General features: G+C 45.3%; 2 protein-coding genes across 5 annotated transcripts; both read left to right on the forward strand.

The window, feature by feature from the left end:
- Positions 1-1,766: 1,766 nt before the first annotated feature.
- C1H1orf54 (chromosome 1 C1orf54 homolog) lies at positions 1,767-9,475 on the forward strand. 2 transcript variants are annotated; one of them, XM_069574155.1, is made up of 6 exons: positions 1,767-2,420; positions 3,623-3,706; positions 4,359-4,417; positions 4,834-4,941; positions 8,659-8,760; positions 9,407-9,475. In XM_069574155.1, exons 1-5 carry the CDS (start codon positions 2,375-2,377, stop codon positions 8,755-8,757), a joined length of 396 nt encoding a protein of 131 aa, XP_069430256.1. In that variant the 5' UTR covers positions 1,767-2,374; the 3' UTR covers positions 8,758-8,760; positions 9,407-9,475. The 2 variants fall into 2 exon arrangements, with proteins under 2 accessions (XP_069430256.1, XP_069430263.1); XM_069574162.1 differs by having other exon boundaries at positions 1,886-2,420; positions 8,662-8,760.
- Positions 9,476-11,716: 2,241 nt separating this feature from the next.
- On the forward strand, positions 11,717-15,351 carry CIART (circadian associated repressor of transcription). 3 transcript variants are annotated; one of them, XM_069574076.1, is made up of 6 exons: positions 11,717-11,893; positions 12,489-12,908; positions 13,078-13,153; positions 13,384-13,462; positions 13,573-13,684; positions 14,691-15,351. In XM_069574076.1, the coding sequence occupies exons 2-6, from the start codon at positions 12,543-12,545 to the stop codon at positions 15,213-15,215; spliced, it is 1,158 nt and encodes a 385-aa protein (XP_069430177.1). In that variant the 5' UTR covers positions 11,717-11,893; positions 12,489-12,542; the 3' UTR covers positions 15,216-15,351. The 3 variants fall into 3 exon arrangements, with proteins under 3 accessions (XP_069430177.1, XP_069430184.1, XP_069430192.1); XM_069574083.1 differs by having other exon boundaries at positions 11,790-11,893; positions 12,789-12,908; XM_069574091.1 differs by lacking the exon at positions 11,717-11,893 and having other exon boundaries at positions 12,238-12,908.
- The last annotated feature ends 4,480 nt before the right edge of the window (positions 15,352-19,831 follow it).

A 19,831-nucleotide genomic window follows, 5' to 3' on the forward strand; every position in this document is an offset into this window, starting at 1 on the left:
ACTCAGCAGTGGCCACAGGACTGAAAAAGGTGTTTTCATTCCAATCCCAAAGAAAAGCAATGCCAAAGAATGCTCAGACTCCTGTACAATTGCACTCATCTCACACGCTAGCAAAGTAATGTTCAAAATTCTCCAAGCCAGGCTTCAACAGTACATGAACTATGAACTTCCAGATGTTCAAGCTGGATTTAGAAAAGGCAGAGGAACCAGAGATCAAATTGCCAACATCCACTGGATCATCGAAAAAGCAAGAGAGTTCCAGAAAAACATCTATTTCTGCTTTATTGGCTATGCCAAAGCCTTTGACTGTGTGGACCACAATAAACTGTAGAAAATTCTAAAAGAGATGGGAATACCAGACCACCTGACCTGACTCTTGAGAAACCTGAATGCAGGTCAGGAAGCAACAGTTAGAACTGAACATGGAACAATAAACTGGTTCCACATAGGAAAAGGAGTACTTCAAGGCTGTATATTGTCACCCTGCTTATTTAACTTCTATGCAGGGTACATCATGAGAAACGCTGGGCTGGAAGAAACACAAGCTGGAATCAAGATTGCAGGGAGAAATATCAATAACCTCAGATATGCAGATGACACCAACCTTATGGCAGAAAGTAAAGAGGAACTAAAAAGCCTCTTGATGAAAGTAAAAGTGTGAAGAGTGAAAAAGTTGGCTTAAAGCTCAACATTCAGAAAACGAAGATTATGGCATCTGGTCCCATCACTTTATGGGAAATAGAAGGGGAACAGTGGAAACAGTGTCAGACTTTATTTTTGGGGGCTCCAAAATGACTGCAGATGGTGACTGCAGCCATGAAATTAAAAGACGCTTACTCCTTGGAAGAAAAGTTACGATTAACCTAGATAGCATATTCAAAAGCAGGGACATTACTTTGCCAACAAAGGTCCATTTAGTCAAGGCTATGGTTTTTCCAGTGGTCATGTATGGATGCAAGAGTTGGACTGTGAAGAAAGCTGAGCACCGAAGAATTGATGCTTTTGAACTGTGGTGTTGGAGAAGACTCTTGAGAGTCCCTTGGACTGCAAGGAGATCCAACCAGTCCATTCTAAAGGAGATCAGCCCTGGGATTTCTTTGGAAGGAATGATGCTAAAGCTGAAACTCCAGTACTTTGGCCACCTCATGCAAAGAGTTGACTCATTGGAAAAGACTCTGATGCTGGGAGGGATTGGGGGCAGGAGAAGAAGGGGACAACAGAGGATGAGATGGCTGGATGGCATCACTGACTCAATGGACATGAGTTTGAGTGAACTCTGGGAGTTGCTGATGGACAGGGAGGCCTGGCGTGCTGTGATTCATGGGGCCGCAAAGAGTTGGACACGACTGAGTGACTGAACTGAACTGAACTCCCTTTAAAAAAATTTTTTTTTCTTATTTCCTTGCCTCTGAAACCTAAATTGCCTGTCAGACTAGGCCTAGCACACTGTGCCCAGCAATATGTCACTAAATGTTTCTACACTGAATGGAATGAGAATGGGAAGTATAAAAGCAGAGAGAAGGATAAGGTGAACTCCACTCCGGTAGGCTAGGAGGAAGGGAACACACCAAATGACTGAAAGGGAAGAAGAGGTGTGGCATATACCACAGAGAAAGAGTACCTGCTTCCTTTCTTCTCCCATCCTGTGTGCAGAAACTTGAGAAAGAGGTGAGTTGAGGTCAGTACTTAGCAGAGAGGAAGGAACTAGTCTTGACTGAAAGTTTCTGTTGTTTTTTTTAAAATCAGAATCGATGCAGCAGGTGCTTGTAGAGTCAGATGGTGATGCTGACACTGCTCCCATACTTCGTAGTCTGAGATAAACAGAGGGAGGGGACTGTTCTCACTCTAGAAAAAATTGCTTATCCCTTCCACAGAATGTTTTGACTGTGAAGAAAGAGACTGTGATGAAGTCTCAGGGAGAAGGGCAGTTCTGGAGAGGATAGTCAGTTAGGGACAGTGAGAGGGAGAGTGAGCTTTTTGTGAGGACTGGGAACAAGGAAGGAAAGTAGGGGAGAGGGGAAACTTCACGGTAAGCTGGGTTTTTTGTTGTTGTTTGGTTTGGCTTTTCGTTTGTGTGTTTTGTTTCAGAAAGTGGCAGCAGGTGGCCTGATTGGATCTGGTCTAGGGCCAGGGAGTCTCAGTGAACATGTTCCCATCAAAATTCACTCTGTCTCTCTAATCTGGGCCGCTGTGACTGAGGACTGCACCGGTAGTAGCTGATGGCCTAGCCAGGCAGCAAGTGGGCGGGAATTCCCCCCATGGGAGAAGAGTTGCTGCAGCTCCTTCGCTGCTTTGGAGGAGGGCAGAAGGCGGGGTAAGTTTGGTGGGAAACGCTGTAACTTCCTTTTTACAAGGCACTAGAGCAGAATCCAGAATGGATGTCCTCTTTGTAGCCATTCTTGCTGTGCCACTCATCCTGGGTAAGTCCATGTCTCTCCCTGGGCTTTTGAGCCAGGTCTTCTAATCATAAATGGGGAGAAACCATACACGGTGGGAGAAAAGCAAATGAGAGGGCAGGAGGTGCAGTTCAGTAAGGAGGGACAACACTCTCCCATCGGTTCGATGTCAGGGGCAGAGGGAGACCTGGAAATTAGAGACAGGAAATGGGGAGGAGAGCAGAGTCCTGTCAAAGAAGAGGCAGCTGGTGCGGATGGAGCCCCAGACATGGGGAGGTTCTAACAAGAGTGAACTCAGCTCGCCATCATCACAGACTTGAGTGAGATGAGAAGGACGAAGTGAGAGTGGACTGAGGCGGACTCCTTGAAGGTGGAGCAGCCTGAAACTATCGAGGGAAGCCAGGGTATCTTCTCTACCGGAGAACTGGAGAAAAAGCCTTGAATTAGTAAAGACCCGGAGGGGTGACCTTTAGAATACTGAGTACTGGCTGCCTTCTGTGACAGCGTCCCAGAAGTAGCTTGGCTTCTTCCCTCCTTTGTTCCCTGTCTTCCAGGTGCTCTCATTGTTTCCTTTTCCTCCAGACTGTTGTGTCACTGCTTGGGGTTAAGAGAGCGCATTCAAGGAGTTTAGAAAACTAGCAGGAGGCCTAGAATTCCTGACTCAGTCCTGTCAAAGCCACATATTTTTAATCCTGGGAAGGAAGAAAAACTAATGCAGATGGATCATTTAGTCCATCTGACTCATCTGAAGAAAGTGGGTGTTAACTGTGTTTTTCAGAGATATCCTGCTAGTTAGCATTGAAACGAGAACTAACGCCCAAGTCCAAAAGCCTAAGGCCGCGTGCATTAGTTAATTGTGAGGGACACTGGTAAGAGATCTCTCACAAATACAGTAGGTCTGCAGCATAATACTGAGGAGTAGATTTGGAGGTCTTAATTTCTGGTGTCTCTCTGCTTCCTACGTTTTTAAGGCTTCGTTTGGGTTCCAGTATGTGAAGCGACCCATTTTCAGTTCTGGGGATTCCCGGATTGAAAGGGCACAGAGTAATGGGCCTTGTCAGCATTAAAGAGCCCGGAAGACTGAGAAGGGTTTAGAGGCACAGAGGCAGGGAGATAAGAGAGGGGAGGCAGAAACAAAGAATACTGATAGAGCTGAGGTCAACCTCTGGTGTCCTTGTGTTGCTAAAGCTTTCCAGATGCCCCTTGACCTCTAGTCCTTATCCTAGGACAAGAATATGAGGATGGAGAAGAACTGGAGGAGGATGACTATTATCAGGTGATCTATTATTACACAATCACCCCCAACTATGGTGAGTACATATAAGGTTCTGATCCTTCACAGGCTGGAGAGAGGTTTGGGAGCAACTCAGTTCTGAGACTCTGACTTTTCCTTTTGCAATGGCATAACTAGATCAGAGAGAAATTTGGCTCTGAGCAAAAGCCATCAAACTCATGATGTTATTTCTCAGACTAGTGATCCTTTAGAAACTGGTTGAAATAATTTGAAAAATTTCAAATCTGTGCATGATTTTGGATATCAGGTTGAAAATATAAATGCATACACATTCACAAACATTTTTAACATTAGAGTTTGTTGTGTGCAAGTGCTGAGTCGCTCAGTCCTGTCTGACTCTTTTCGACCTCATGGACTTCAGCCCATCAGGCTCCTCTGTCCATGGAATTTTCCAGGCAAGAATACTAGACCTGGTTGCCATTTCCCACTCCAGGGTATCCTCCTGTCCCAGGGATGAACCCAAGTCTCCCGCATCCCCTGCACTGGCAGTTGGATTCTTTACCACTATGCCATCTGGGAAGCCCTTAAGTTTGTGGAATTATATTATACCAGTTAATTTTATAACTTGAGCAAACTGAAGTATTCTGAACAATTTCTTCCTCTTCTCTCTTCCGGATCTAGTGCTACCTTTCTGATTTGTAACTACTTATTTTTTTTCTCCTCCCCAGATGACTTTGGTGTGAACTTCACTGTTGATTACTCTATGTTCGAGTCAGAGAACACAGTGGTGAGTGACATCTACATGATCTTCTAGGAGGATCAGGATAGGTAGCAGTTAAAAAGAAACTAGACATTGTTGAAATGTGAATAATGAACAGGAATAAAAACTAGTTAGGTGAAGTGAAACTAGGTCGTGAATCTGAAACAAATTTGTTAGTCACGGCTGGGGATGAAGCCAGAATGCAGTAGGTTTGCTAAGACACTGAAAGGGAGGAACAGTCCTCAAGTTAAGGGAGCTGGTGAACAGGGTGGGTACATAATCCATGCAAACATGAAGTAGGAAAGATCCCTGAGTGTAAGTCTTGGATGAGGGGTTGGAGGGGAGAAGAGGTTGTGAAGTAAAACAGAAATCTAAATAGAGAATCTATGAGGATGTTGAATGGAGGCAATGATAACTCTGTTTCCTAATCCTACGGAGGGCAGAACAGGTTGGATGATAAGGTGGAAACATCAGAGACTACCATTAGTTATGAAACAGACCGCGCTGACCATCAGAAGCCTGTAACAGAGAAACCAGTGACAATGGAACCAGTGAGTGGACTGGGGTTAAGGGGGGAGGGAGACAGACATCCCTTACCCTGGATGGATCCCCAGACTGGTGATGTGGAGCAGAGGGAAGCTTTGGTGGATGGGGGAACCAAATAACTAGTACTACAACGCAGGTGTTCATCTCAGATTGGCCATCATTTCTTTCACTGAGATTTAATGCTAACCTTGAATACAGAACACAGGGAAGAAGAGTTGGTGCAGTTAAATTTCAGTTTAATAGTGTTTAATGTGTTTATATACAAATACAGAGTCTAGTGCTCTGTCATGTCCAACTCTTTTAGATTTCGTGGACTACAGCCCGCCAGGCTCCTCTGTCCATGGAATTTTCCAGGCAAGAAATACTGGAGTGGGCTGCCATTTCCTTCTCCAGGGATCTTCCCGACCCAGGGATTGAACCCGTGTCTCTTGTGTCTCCTGCATTGGCAGGCAGATTCTTTACCACTTGGCCACCATGTTTTTGTAACCTATGCGTAAAGCTGCTAAGGATGTTGCTGCTAATGAAAAAGAAATCTATGATGTTATTGTCCTCAAAGTATTCATAAAACTCAAGTTTACACTTATGAAACATTTGGAACAAAATGAAAAGGTTTTTAACAGTGTTAAATTGCATACAAATTTGACAGCATACAACAAACAAGTGCTTTAGATGGTGGAAGGAGAGAGATTAGTACAGGTTGAAGTTGTCTGCAAGACTCTCAGAAGATGACTGTGCTTGAGAAACTTCTTTGAAGAATAGGTGAGCTTTTGATTGGCAATAAGTTGTAAAAGGTTGAAAGCAATTCGGAAGATTAGTTCTTCCAAGAGTGAAAGAGCTGCACAGACAAGGAGGATAGAACAAGAAGGGTATATTTAGTGGTTGAGGTTGATTGAAGGAGATGGTATATGAAAAGGAACAATAGGAAATTAACAAATAAAATGTTCAAGGCTACATGTATTTGCTTGGTAATTTCACATATGGGAACACAGGGCCAAATTACAGAGTCTGAAGTGTCAAGGTAAATTTCAGATTTATAAACAATAGGGGGCCTAGTATGTTCTCCCATGTGCTAAATGCACAATGAAAGTGGTATTTTTGAAAAATGATTTATCTGGTCGTGTGAAGGATGCAATGGACTGGAGCGAAATTAATGAGATTTGCATCCATTAAAGGTCTGGATGAGGGAAGTGACATTACGTTTGTTTGTTTATTTATTTATTCTTGGCTGTGCTGAGTCTTCATTGCTGCCAGGGCTTCTCCTTGCCGTGGCTTCCCTTGTTGCGGAGCACAGGCTCTAGGGCAAGCAGGCTTCAGTAGTTGCAGCTCCTGGGCTCCTGAGCACAGGCTCAATTGTTGTGGCCCACGGGCTTAGTTGCTCCAAGGCATGTGCGATCTTCCCGGATCAGGGATCGAACCCATGTCTCCTGCATTGACAGGTGGATTCTTTGCCACTGAGCCATTAGGAAAGCCCCAGAAGTGGCATTTTTAATGGAGCAGAGAAAAATAAACACTGAAGAAAATGCCTTGCTTCAGTGATAATTTCATATGGGCAAAAAATAAGAGGAGAGTTAAAATAACTTGAGTTTTAAAAATAACTTTAAGTTTTAAATATGGGCATCTGGGAAAATGGTTGACTGAAATGGGAACTGTGATCAGAGATCACAGTGATCAGAGTGATTTAGGGGGGAAGTTATAAATTTGGTATTGGCCAAGTTGAATTTACAGTCACAGCCTATGAGGCTGCTGCTACGTCGCTTCAGTCATGGCCAACTCTGTGCGACCCCATAGACGGCAGCCCACTAGGCTCCCCTGTCCCTGGGATTCTCCAGGCAAGAGCATTGGAGTGGGTTGCCATTTCCTTCTCCAATGCATGAAAGTGAAAAGTGAAGGTGAAGTTGCTCAGTCGTGTTCGACTCTTAGCTACTCCATGGACAGCAGCCTACCAGGCTCCTCTGTCCATAGGATTCTCCAGGCAAGAGTACTGGAGTGGATGCCATTGCCTTCTCTGCACAGCCTATGAGGGTGTTCTAAAGGTAGCTGAATTAAGTCCGTGCTCCAGCTCTAAGTGCAAAGTTATGAATGCAGACAAGCTCAGTAGATCCAGTATTTACAGAATACAGAAAGGCCAATGACTGTGCCTTTAGTTAGTAAGAGAGGAATCAACCAAGGAAAAGGAAACAAACTGATTGGAGAGGAAGGTAGATAGCCAAATTTGTATTATCGAGTCTAGAAGAGAAAGTTTAATATAATCAGTCAAAAGCTACCAATAAGCCAAGGAGAAGGAGGTCATCGATAACCACAGAGAAAGCAGTTTCAACTGAGTGGTTGTACCAAAAACTACTTTCTGTGGCATTAGAGAGGAAATATATTGTGAGGAAGTGGAGGGAGAGGATAGACCAACTAGCTGAGAAATCTGGTAATGAAAAAAGAAGCAGAGGACTTCCTTGAAAGTCCAGCAGTTAAGACTCTATGCTTCCAATGCAGGGGCATGGGTTCAATCTATGGCTGGGGAACTAAGATCCCCCATGCCATGAGGTGTGGCCAAAGAGAGAAAGAGAGGAGCAACAGCTAGAAAGGGCCACAGAACCAAAGTGCAGTCTGAATACAGTTGTACATAGATGGGAGGAATCGGTAGGAATGGAAAGCTCATGACTGACAAGGGCAGATAAATATTTTAAAGTATATAGTAGGCTCCCTTTCGGAGAAGGAAATGGCAACCCACTCCAGTATTCTTGCTTGAAGAATCCTGTGGACAGAGGAGCCTGGTGGGCTGCCGTCTATGGGGTAGCTCAGAGTCGGACACGACTGAAGCGACTTAACATGCATGCATGCATTGGAGATGGAAATGGCAACCCACTTAAGTATTCTTGCAGGGAGAATCCCAGGGACAGAGGAACCTGGTGGGCTGCTGTCTATGGGGTCGCACAGAGTTGGACACAACTGAAGCGACTTGGCAGCAGCAGGCTCCCTTTAGATTGTAAACTCTGTGAGGGTAGGACTGATATCTTAATCATATTTATATCCCCCTATGCGGGCTTCCCCAGTGGCTCAACGGTAAAGAATCTGCCTGCAATGCAGGAGCCACAGGAGACCCAGGCTTGGGTCTCCCTGGGACAGGAAGATTCCCTGCAGAAGGGCACAGCAACCCATTCCAATATTCTTGCCTGGAAAATCCCATGGACAGAAGAGCCTGGTGGGCTACAGTTCATAGTGTCTCAAAGAGTTAGACCCAGCTGAAGTGACTTAGCACACATGGCACCTGTGCCTGAACCTGGTGCCTCAGACAGTAAAGAATCTGCCTGCAATGCAGGAGACCCAGGTTCAATCCGTGGGTCAGGAAGATCCTATGGAGAAGGGAATGATTATCTACTCAAGTATTCTTAAAAATTCCAAGGAGCTTGGCGGGCTATAGTTGATGGGGTTGCACAGTCGGACACTACTGAGTGACTAATGTGGCACCTAGCACAGCATCATGTGCATAGGTTAAGAAACAAAAAACATGTCACTGAATGGAGTCAGGCCTCCCTAGTATGGTCAGGAATGGCTGAAAGGCACAGGGGAAAGGACTTCTTATAGTGATGGGGAGGAGAGCTGGATCTTTCTCTAAGCTCAGAGGAAAGAAGACAGAGGTTGGCGTAAAGAGGTGGTTATCTTTCCAGAGTGGGAGCTGGGTGGCGGGAAGGATGATACTAGCCTACTATGAGGGGATGTCTGTATTTTAGCAGAGTCCAGATCTGAATGACGCTGTATCCGGTCTGCAGAGTCCTGGTCCACTCCTTCTGTCCTGGGCCCTCGTTCAGGGGATGATGTATTTCCTGTAAAAGGTAAGAGTGCAGTCACTGGCCTTGGGGGAGTTTTGAAGTTTTACCAGTATCTCCAGCTAGTGTTCCCAGCCTGGTCAATTCTCAGCTGCTTAAAGGAAGAGGGATCACATTTAGAAAAAGCTTATCTAACGTTAAGGAGGTTTAGGAGATGTTGAGGCAAAGGCTTTTGTAATAAGAGTCATTACTTTTTCTGAACTGGGATGATTTCAGGACCTCCTAGAGCAGAAGCAGGTGGAAGGGACAAGAAACTTCTCCATTTCCAGTCTGCCTTGAGGAATCAGAGCTGGTTTCAGCCTGGTCTGGTTTAAGGTTCTGCAGGTGCCAGAGGGCAAAATGGGAGGGGCCCTGCAACCTGACAGAGTTGAAAGGCTGAAGTTCAGAAGCAGGGGCAGGAATGGTTCCCTAATGTAGGGGAGAGACAGTGGAGGAAAGGAAGGAATTTAAGTTGGTAACCACAATAGGAGGCACGAAGTTTAGCAGAAGGAAGGAAAGAAGGAGGGGGACACATCTAATAGATGTCATGAGGAAATCTAGCTCAAAATATAAAATCCGGGCAGTTTCCATAGAGGTGGGAGAACCTGGAAGGTTTCCTGAGTCCCCTGACCCTGATTTTCTGCAAACCACCTCCTCCCCACCTTTTTTTTAGGAGAAGGAAGACTCGTTGATGGGGATTTGGGAAGAAGAGAGTGGAAGATTAAATAAATAAATGAAGTAATCTGGTTACTCTCTACTCCTTTATGAGGGCCAGTTCTAAAGCCACAACACTGAAGAGAGCACCAGGATATGTGGGAAGGATGGATTTTAGAAACGGAGTTTAATTCAGTTCAGCCGCTCAGTCATGTCCGACTCTTTGTGACCCCATGAATCACAGCATCCCAGGCCTCCCTGTCCATCACCAACTCCCGGAGTTCACCCAAACTTATGTGCATCGAGTCAGTGATGCCATCCAGCCATCTCATCCTCTGTCGTCCCCTTCTCCTCCTGCCCCCAATCCCTCCCAGCATCAGCGTCTCTTCCAATGAGTCAACTCTACACATGAGTAGTGAAGTATTGGAGTTTCAGCTTCAGCATCAGTCCTTCCAGTGAAGACCCAGGACTGGTCTCCTTCAGGATGGACTGGTTGGATCTCCTTGCAGTCCAAGGGACTCTCAAGAGTCTTCTCCAACACCACAGTTCAAAAGCATCAATTCTTTGGCGCTCAGCTTTCTTCACAGTCCAACTCTCACATCCATACATGACCACTGGAAAAACCATAGCCTTGACTAGACGGACCTTTGTTGGCAAAGTAATATCTCTGCTTTTGAATGTGCTATCTAGGTTGGTCATAACTTTCCTTCCAGGCAATAAGCGTCTTTTAATTTCATGGCTGCAGTCACCATCTGTGGAGTTAGGTGACAGCAGACTTAGAGGGAATTATTAGGACAGTGGGGAGGGGGGTGGAACTTAAATTTTGGGAAGAACAGAGAAAAGCACCCACAAACAGGTTTATTCACAGCCTATAATTCCCTCTAATTCTACCGTTTTACCTTAACATATACAGTATTGAAACAATATGCTTGGAGAAAGTTGCAGTAGAACCCTTTTATCCTTTTTATAAAATAAGCACGTTGTTAAACAAACATAAACCATCAAAAGCTACTTAGATTTTAAAAATTCACACCCTCTTTTACTTACTCTCCCCACCCCTACCCCCCCAACCCCCACCCCCGCCTCTAAATATGTACCTTTTTCAGTTAGTAATTAGGGCATGCAAGGACAAACTTACAATTTCCCCCCCCCCCCTTTATCCTTGCGCCCCTAATCAGAACTAGGCTGCCCCCTTGCGGTCTCTTCAATGTCATAGCTTTAATCAGCCCACAGTCCCTGAGTCCCGTCCCCTTCTCTTCACAGTGCTCTCAATACTGCAAGGGGAGTTCCCTGGTTGCTTAGTGGTTAGTACTCCTAGCTTTCACTGCTGTTGCCCGGGTTCAGCCCCTGGTTGGGGAACTGATATCCTGCAAGCCTCCCGGTGGTGCAGCAAAGAAAAAAAAAAAAACTGCAAGGGGCAGTGAATAGTAAACTCCGGACTTTGCCACCCTCCTTTCTTCAAATCTTCTCCAGAGGACCAATGAAGAAACTAAAGCTGAACAAAGGCATAATCTAGGAAATCAGAGACCTACCCGCCTCCCCATTCCTTGTGCTAAGTAAAATAGAATTAAGGGTACAAGGCCTGAGGAACCCGGGTAGAAGTCAGGAACAACCCGGCTGGGCTTTGACCTCTAGATTGATGGCGGGCTGGCATCCGAGCTGGTAACGTGTGTGGCGGGTTATGTAAGGAAAGGGCTGGAGGAGCCGCCCCAGTGGGAGCCGGGGAGAGGACGCGGTGTTCTCGGCAGAAGTCCCCACCCTCCTCACCCAACAGGGCAGGAGGCACCCAACTTGTAGGATAAGGAGGAGGAGGGGAGAGTGAAACAGAGACCGGGGAGTCACGAGGGCTGGGCCACGGAGAGCGGAGGGGGGGAGGAGGCGGATACACAGTGGCACACGTCCATGTTCTCACACACGTTGCAGACGCAAGTCGCTGACGGGTTCCACGTGCTGCACTTGTGAGCGGAGGCGCTGAAAGAGGGGGGACAGGGGTCGGTTACCAAGGAAGAACCAAGAGTCCCACACGGCAAGGCTCACACCTCAGATCACACTACTAGTCTGCACACTCCAGCCGCGCGGCTTCAGCACACCACCATCCTATTTAAGGCCACGGGCTCCGCCCTTTTTCTCCCCTCCCTTCTTTTCCACTTTTTCCATCCTCCTCCTTTCCTCATCACCGGGTCCTCCTTGCTAGCCGCATGTAGGGGCGGAGCACAGAATACTTACCATCCAACCAATCGTCCCCCCACAGCCGCTTTATTGGCCGAACCCCTGTATGCTGTAGCAAATGGGATGTGAACTTCAATAACGAGAGTCACGTGTCACCGGGCACACAACCAATGAGGGTGCGAGGTCTGTGTAAGCAGGGGGAAGGCACGTGCGGAGCTGCACGTGTCCCGGAGGGGGAAGGGGCGGGACCCAGTGGGAGGGAGCCGGAGGTGGGTAGCCGAGACTCGAGAGTCTGGGTAGGAGCTGCAGACAGCCTGAACTGAACCGACTGACACAGGTGAGGAGACTCTGACGCCGGGGAGCGATCCGCGCGGGAGGATCAGACCCGGTGGGAGTATCAGACCCGGTGGGAGTGGGCCTAGGGACTCGTTGCAGATATTGGTATAGCAAGAATTCGCATCACGTGGCAGGTGCGACTGGAAGTGGTCCGGCGCAGGGATGGCGATCAGAAAGGTTGGGAAGAGGCGGGAGTTTCCTACAGGGTCCCTAGGTGGGTTCAAGTGCAGCAGATTTCTGGCTTGCTGGTGGAGTGAGCTCAGGTAGAGAGGCTCGCTACGGGGTCAGGATGAGACCAGAAAGGCGAACCGGAGAAAGGGGTCATATCATGTCATTTACTCTGAACTGAGGGAAGAAAGAACAGTCTGTGTCAGGCTAAGAGCTGCTCCGCAGAGGGCACAAAGGCAATCCAGGTTCTTGGTGGAGGCGGGGAAGGTGGGGAAGATGACTTTTTCTGTTGTGCCCGAGACAAGATTAATATTGGGAAGGGAGAGAAGAGATGTTATTACCGTATACAGTACACCCTAGTCTCTCAGTCCGTTTCCCAGTCGTCAGATGCTGGTTTCAGACTCCCTCGCTTTGCTCTTCGGTTGCAGGTCCCGGTCTTTGGGTACTCCGGGAGCTGCTCTCCAGACCCTGCTTCTGAACCTATGGATTCTCCATCTAGCGTTTCTTCCTATTCTTCCTACTCTCTTTCGTCCTCTTTTTCCACCTCCCCAGTGAACAGTGACTTTGGCTCCCCCTCCGATAGTGAGGGGGAGGACAAGTGGGCTCATGGCCCCAAGCCAGACACTGTTGGGCAGAAGGAAGGTTCTCGGCCCAGCCCTGGTCCTATCCGCTGCAGGCAACGACCCAAGGTTTCCAGTAACCAACATATAGCATCTCACTTGGAACAGCGGGGCTTGGCTTCTTCTATGTCAGGATCTGGGGTCAAAAGATCAAGAGATGGTGAATTGGAGACCTGTATAAACATCCAGGGTTGTACCTCAGAAGGAGACCTGCTCTTCGCTCAGAAGGTAAGAGAAAGCTGGGAAAAGGAGACGGGACCAGAGTGGCTTAGTATTCATTTGGTTGAAAGGACCCCGAAAGGAGAATGGATAAGGACCCCCCAGGTCGGATGGAAAAATAAGTACTGGTGTGGGCAATTCTTGGTCTTCTCATACCATTTGTCCTGTTTCCCTACAGTGTAAAGAGCTCCAAGGATTCATACCCCCTCTCACAGACCTACTGAAGGGGCTGAAGATGGGTCGATTTGAGAGAGGTAGTTATCTGATTAGTTGCATTCATTTGAGCTAGGTTCAGATCTGTCTCTGTCTCCACATGCGTTTTAAATGTGTGTTTCTCTTAAGTCTTTGGGGCCTAGATGATTCCTGTTTTCTCCTGTGACAATTTCCTTAGGTGAATCGATTTTAACTCCCTTCTGTCTTTCCTTTCGCTTACTAAATCCTTGAATCTCAATCCTTGATCTCATCTTCTCTCTCCTAACCCCAGGATTGAGCACTTTCCAGCAGAGCGTGGCAATGGACAGGATCCAGCGTATCTTAGGAGTTTTGAAGAAGCCACAGATGGGGTAAGTCCTCTTTGCTTCTTTTCTCTTCTCATAAAGTGGTATTTCCAATCCTGTTCTGTGGCTTTTTTTACACCTAATGGCCTTTTTTTTTTTTTTACTTTCCTTCACAGAGAGCGTTATCTAGGAACTCTGTTACAGGTGGAAGGAATGTTAAAGACTTGGTTTCCTCATATAGCTGCCCAGAAGTCATCATTGGGTAGTAGCAGGCACCAGCTGACCAAGGTGAGAAGTTATTTGAGGAAAAGGTGGGGAAATAACCAAAGAAATGAAGTGTACATACAGAAAGGGGCTCCCTCTCCCATTTTCTTCTGGGTCTTTTCATCTTTTCAGTAAGTTTCTTTTCAAGGAAGAGAGTGCCTGTATTCCTTCATAGTCTGATTTCTAGATGTTTTTTGGTTCCATTTTGTTTGGGTCATTTCTAAGAACTCTATGGAGTTTAACCCATACCGCATCTTGCAGCTTATCTGCTTTCTGTATAGATACAGAAGACTTTTTACCTGGCCAAATGAATCATGCAGGGAGATTCCACAGCTTGTCTATGAAAATCTTTTCTCCTCTGCTGCCCCTAAACCGCTTTTCCTCTCTTTTTAATTCCTACCCAAGGATCCTTGTATCCCTCTGGAAACATGGGTTTTGAGGAATGGTCGCAGTTCTTAAGGAACTCAACATAGAAAATTAGAACTTAAAGATATTGGGAAATGATGATTCCAATTAAAAACGTCAGAAAGACGTTCTAAAATGAATTTGTTTATAAAGAGTGAAAATTTGTGAGACTGTTAGTTTTATTTTGTATATGTCTGAATTGTTGTTTAGTTGCTAAGTCGTGTCTGGACTGTAGCTGGACAAGCTCCTCTGTCCATGGGTTTGCCAGGCAAGAATACTAGAGTTGGTTGCCATTTCCTTTTCCAGGGCATCTTCCCAACCCAGAGATCAAACCTGCATCTCCTGCATTGGCAGGCAGATTCTCTACCACTGAGCCACCAGGTTAAGCCCTTATATGTCTGAATAGCCAGTGCTATATAGGGTGTGGAATATATAGTAGGCCTTCAAGAATTTGGTTACTAAAACTTTTACTTATTCATGGCCTGGCAGGAAATTATCTATTGCATAAAGCAAGGTATGTTAGCATTACAGAGTTCCCAAGGAAAACCAAGATCTAAGCAGCCAGGTGGAATTAATTTGAAAGCTTTCTCACGTAAATTTTTTCTCTTTTCTTCCCCCTCCCTAGTATTTTCCAAGCCACCACAGTTATCCAGCTGCTTCCTCTCCTGCACCTTCCATGGAAAAGATGGACCAGTCACAGCTAGGACAGCTAGTATTAAAACCAAAGCAGTCTTGGCACCTCACCGAATGGCCAGCTATGAACCTCACTTGGATCCACACTACTCCAATTTGCAATCCCCCTCTCAGTTCCCCAGGTACCATCTCCTTTAGCCATGGTCCTTTAGGCACTGGAACCAGCATTGGTGTCATTCTTTTCCTCCAGCATGGAGTACAGCCCTTGACTTACTCAGCCCCAATCACTCCAGTTCCATCTACAACAGCATCTCCTGTCATCCCTGGTAATCATCAGAAACTATCTGTAGAGGGGTCTCATGATCACAATTTGCTAGTAACTCTGCCATCAAACTGTAGCTGTGCCCCTTCCCCTCCTGGTCTACCCACCTTGACCAGAGAGATGACCACAGGACACCTGGAACAGATGAGAGGCCATCCTCCAGTTGCTCCTGCTGTCCATCCTCTAGACCCCTAATCCAGGACCTAAGACTGTAGTTTCTAATTTGTGTAAATATATGTCTCTATTTTTTTTTTTACTTTTAATGTGTGCATTTGTGTTGAAGAAAGATAAATCCTTTATGATTAAATAAATTTTATATCTAAAGAGTTTACTCACTGGGGGAAATTGAAACCTTTTGCCTCAAATACCAATGTTTCTCCTCTGACCTGCAGAAAAGAAAGGGGAGGGAAATGTGTGTGAACTCAAGCTCCACCAAATTAGAAGTCTTGATGGGACAATATACGTGCTGCGGGAGAGGAAAAGGGACTCTCTGCTGCTAAATTCCTAGGAAACACCTTTGGGACAGTTAGGGGTTCAAAGCTGGGTCTGTTTTTTCATTCAGGCTCAGAAACTAGTACCTTTCCCTTTGTGTCTCTCATGCTTGTAACCTTCCAGCTGGTCCAGACTAGCAGGTTCTACCACTCAGGGGTAGCTCTTTGCTTCACTGGGAGCTGTTGATTCTTGTGGATAAATGCATAATGTAATCTACTGCTGCCGGGGAAGGGACACCAAAGCCAGAACAGCCACCATGGTTGCTAGTTTTGAAGAGGAAGGGATGCCTTAGAACTGTCAGAATGGTAAGTCCTCTCAGATGCTGGGCCTTATCATTATTCAAAAAGCTTCAGCTGCTAAACGTATGTTAGCCAATGTCATCAGACCACAAAAGTGAAGTCTGTGAATTTACTTACCTCTGCTTTCTCCATGTATTGTTCTTTCTGATCTATCCCAGTTTCCATCACAACCATGTCCTCTCCCAGCCTTGGTGATGTATCAGGCTACTTTGTCATTTTACTTATTATTGCATATTGGCTGCGTAGCATATTTCTCATAGCTAATTATGCATCTTTCACCTGTTTCTCAACTCCTCTGTTCTCAGTAGATTATTATCTCCTTTTATTTCAGACAACATGCTCTCTCTTCTAAGGCAAACTGTTCCAGTTGTGCTTTTGATTACCTTTCACCTCTGGAATTTCTGCTGAATTACTTGTCCCTTCTTTACTTTGTAGCTTCTGATTGTTATTGATTTATTTATTTCTTCTTCCTGCAAGTATGATCAGGTACCTTCTTCTTGATAATATCTCTTGACTCTAATTGCCCTCTTTCTCATCATTTTTCTATAATTCTTTTTATTTATGTATGTATTTATTTAGCTACACCAGGCTTTATTTGTGGCACCTGGGATCTTCACTGTGCAGGCTTAGCTGCCCCACAGCCTGTGGGATCTTTCTTCCCCAACCAGGGATCAAAACTGTGGCCCACACATTGAAAGGTGGGTTCTTAGCCACTGGACCACCAATGGCTAAGGGGAAGTCCCTTTTCTTTAATTCTTGACAGAGTAGTCTAATCATACTCTTTCTGACTCCTTCCTATCACATAATCCTTAAATCTTAAAGCTTAGCATCCACTGCACCTTCTTAGTCACTAATGATCTTACAGAATTTGAGTATCATAAAGTAGCTTCCACCCAATCAATAGCTAGATCCAGGGGCTTTACAAAGGCTAGGTACTCAGTGCTCTCAGTATCATTTGACGCTCTTGGTAATGCCTACTGAAGCTCTTCTCCCTTGGATCTCATGTCAGCACACTATCCTAATACTCCTCTTACCTATCTGGCAACAACTTCTATATATCGTAATAGCCTCACTTCTGCCCACTCCAGAGTATGGGTATTCCCTTAGGCTCAATCCTTGGCTCTTTAACTATATTCTTTCACTTCAAGCTTTCATCTTCTTCGTGGCTCTAATTATTACCTCAACTTAGTTCCTCTCCAGTCTCAGTCTTTCCCATGAGATGACATACTGAATGTGTACATTTCTGCTGGACAGTTTCATTTACTCATTACTAATACTTAAAACTTATTAAACGTTTCAGCATTTTAGAGCCAAGAGGGTGACATGAGAGCGTGATTATTCAGTTGTGTCCTAACCTTTGCAACCCTACGGACTGTAGCCTGCCAGGCTCCTCTGCCCATGGGATTCTCCAGGCAAGAATACTGGAGTGAGTTCCCATTTCTTCCTCCAGAGGATCTTCCCAACCCAGGGACCAACCCATGTCTGCTGCATTGGCAGGCAGATTCTTTACCTCTGAACCATCAGAGAAGCCCCAAGAGGGTACCATTTGTAATTTTATAGATGAGGACACTTAGGTAGCTTGTGTAAGACAACATAATGTGTTATACAGGACTCTTGTTTTCCAGTCTGATGCTTTTTCTAGTGTTGACCAGTCAGTATTCTTCCTGTTCTGACTTTACAGCCTCTTTTTCTTCTGTTAATGCTGCCTATAGTACCATTATTTTTCTAGATAACTAAGTTTAAAATTTGGTGCTATTTAGTCACCAAATCCTTTTTATTCTATATTTGGAATGGCTCTTAAAATCTGTTTCTTCCTTTACATTCCATCACCACTTCTTTGGTCTAAACCTTGACTATAGCAATAGCTTCTCTTACCTCTAATCCCTTCTCACTTATAAACATTAATTTTCCTGAAACAATGCTTTGCATGTCATTTCCTATTCAATGGCTCTCTGATATTTTGAGAAGAAAGTCCAAAACATTTAGTCAAGCTCTCTGTTTCTCTCTGCTCCCATGCATGATCCCTCTGTTCCGCACTGTTTTGTTGTTGCTTGCTCCCAGAAACTGTAAGCCTTTTTGCCTCTAAACTCTAGTTCATGCCACTCACCTTGCCCAGCCTTTCCACCCTCTGTTAACTAAGTCCTCCGCTTCTTTCAGTGACTAACTCAAGTCCTCTCAATTGTTTGCCCCATTAAACATGATCTATATGCTTAGGCTTTGGCCCTTTACTCCATCAAATGAAAGGAGGTATATAAACTGCCTAGTACATGGTTTGGTATCTAATACCCTGGTATAAGATTCTTAAAAATACTACTTTTCCTCTTCCTTTCTTTCAAAATATTTTTCCATGTTATCGCTTTTGATTCCCATGACAAATTATGTGTGACTGAAGGCACGTATTAGTTCAGTTTTACAGATGGGGAAACAGACTGAGTTTAAATAAGTGGTCAGCAAAGCAAGATATGCTTTGTGGGCCATACATCTTGCTGCAACTACCCAGCTCTGTCATTGTAGCCCAACCAGTCATACCTAATATATAAACAAACAGCAGAACTGTTTTCCAATAAGCTTTTTTTTAATTTTTAATTTATTTACTTTTGGCTGTCTGGGTCTCTCGTTGATGTGAGCAGGCTTTCTCTAGTTGAGGCAAGTGGGGGTTGCCCTTCATTGCAGTACACAGCCTTCTCGCTGTGGTGGCTTCTCTTGTTGGGGAACACAGGCTCTAAGTGATCAGGCTCAGTAGTTGTGGCACATGGCCTTAGTTCCTCCAAGGCATGTGGAATCTTCCCAGACCAGGGATCGAACCCATGTTCCCTACATTGGCAGGCGGATTCTTAACCAGTTGACCACCAGGGAAGTCCCAATAAAGTTTACTTACAAAAACAAGAATGGGGCTGGATTTGACCTGTAGGCAGTACTTTGCAGACTACTGATTTAAGTGACTTGTTCAAGGTCATATGCCTGATGAGTATCAGAATTTTGATAGAATCCAGATCACCTGACTTCCAATCCAGTGTTTTTCTACTACAGTATCTTGCTGGCTATATAATTTCTTTTTCTTTTTTTTTTTTTGAGTTTTTTTTTAATTTTTATTTTTACTTTATTTTACAATACTGTATTGGTTTTGCCATACATTGACATGAATCCGCCATGGGTGTACATGAGTTCCCAATCCTGAACCCCTCTCCCACCTCCCACCCTATATCATCTCTCTGGATCATCCCTGTGCTCCAGCCCCAAGCATCCTGTATCCTGTATCGAACATAGACTGGCGATTCATTTCTTACATGATAGCATACATGTTTCAATGCCATTCTCCCAAATCATCCCACCCTTTCCCTCTCCCTCAGAGTCCAAAAGTCCGTTCTATACATGTGTCTCTTTTGCTGCCTCACATACAGGGTTATCCTTAACATCTTTCTAAATTCCTTATATATGTGTTAGTATACTGTATTGGTGTTTTTCTTTCTGGCTTACATTCACTCTGGCTATATAATTTATTTTGCATTCATCGTATGCTACCTTGTTGTACTATTTATCTTTCTGGACACTTACTACGGTTTGGTAGTTCAAGAGGCAGTGGAGGAGCTTCCCAGGTGGTATAGTGGATAAGAATATGCCTGCCAATGCAAGGAACAAGGGCTTGATCCCTGGTCAGGGAAGTTGCCATATGCTGCAGAGCAGCTATGCCTTGCCTGCCACAAATACTGAAGCCTGAACACTCTAGGGCCGGAAAGCTACAACTAATGAGCCCTTGTGCCGCAACTACTGAAGCTCATGCTCCTAGAGCCTGTGCTCTGCATCAGGGGAGGCCACTGCAATGAGAAGCCCAAGCACCACCATGAAGAGTAACCCCTGCTCACTGCAACTAGAGAAAACCTACATGCAGGAACAAAGACATAGCGCAATCGTGAACATGATGTGAAAGTCGTTCAGTTCAGTTCAGTTCAGTTCATTTCAGTCGCTCAGTCGTGTCTGACTCTTTGCGACCCCATGAATCACAGCATGCCAGGCCTCCCT

Source organism: Ovis canadensis, chromosome 1 (assembly GCF_042477335.2).
Source record: "Ovis canadensis isolate MfBH-ARS-UI-01 breed Bighorn chromosome 1, ARS-UI_OviCan_v2, whole genome shotgun sequence".
In the NCBI taxonomy this organism is placed as follows: Eukaryota; Metazoa; Chordata; class Mammalia; order Artiodactyla; family Bovidae; genus Ovis; species Ovis canadensis.

Excerpts from the sequence above, each read along its gene's own strand:
- C1H1orf54 (XM_069574155.1), top strand. The coding sequence starts at position 2,375 with ATGGATGTCCTCTTTGTAGCCATTCTTGCTGTGCCACTCATCCTGG. Across the intron at positions 3,707-4,358 it reads CACAATCACCCCCAACTATG|ATGACTTTGGTGTGAACTTC; the intron begins GTGAGTACATAT and ends TCTCCTCCCCAG. Across the intron at positions 4,418-4,833 it reads TCGAGTCAGAGAACACAGTG|AACAGGTTGGATGATAAGGT; the intron begins GTGAGTGACATC and ends TACGGAGGGCAG.
- CIART (XM_069574076.1), top strand. The coding sequence starts at position 12,543 with ATGGATTCTCCATCTAGCGTTTCTTCCTATTCTTCCTACTCTCTTTCG. Across the intron at positions 13,463-13,572 it reads TTGAAGAAGCCACAGATGGG|AGAGCGTTATCTAGGAACTC; the intron begins GTAAGTCCTCTT and ends TTTCCTTCACAG. Across the intron at positions 13,685-14,690 it reads GCAGGCACCAGCTGACCAAG|TATTTTCCAAGCCACCACAG; the intron begins GTGAGAAGTTAT and ends CCCCCTCCCTAG.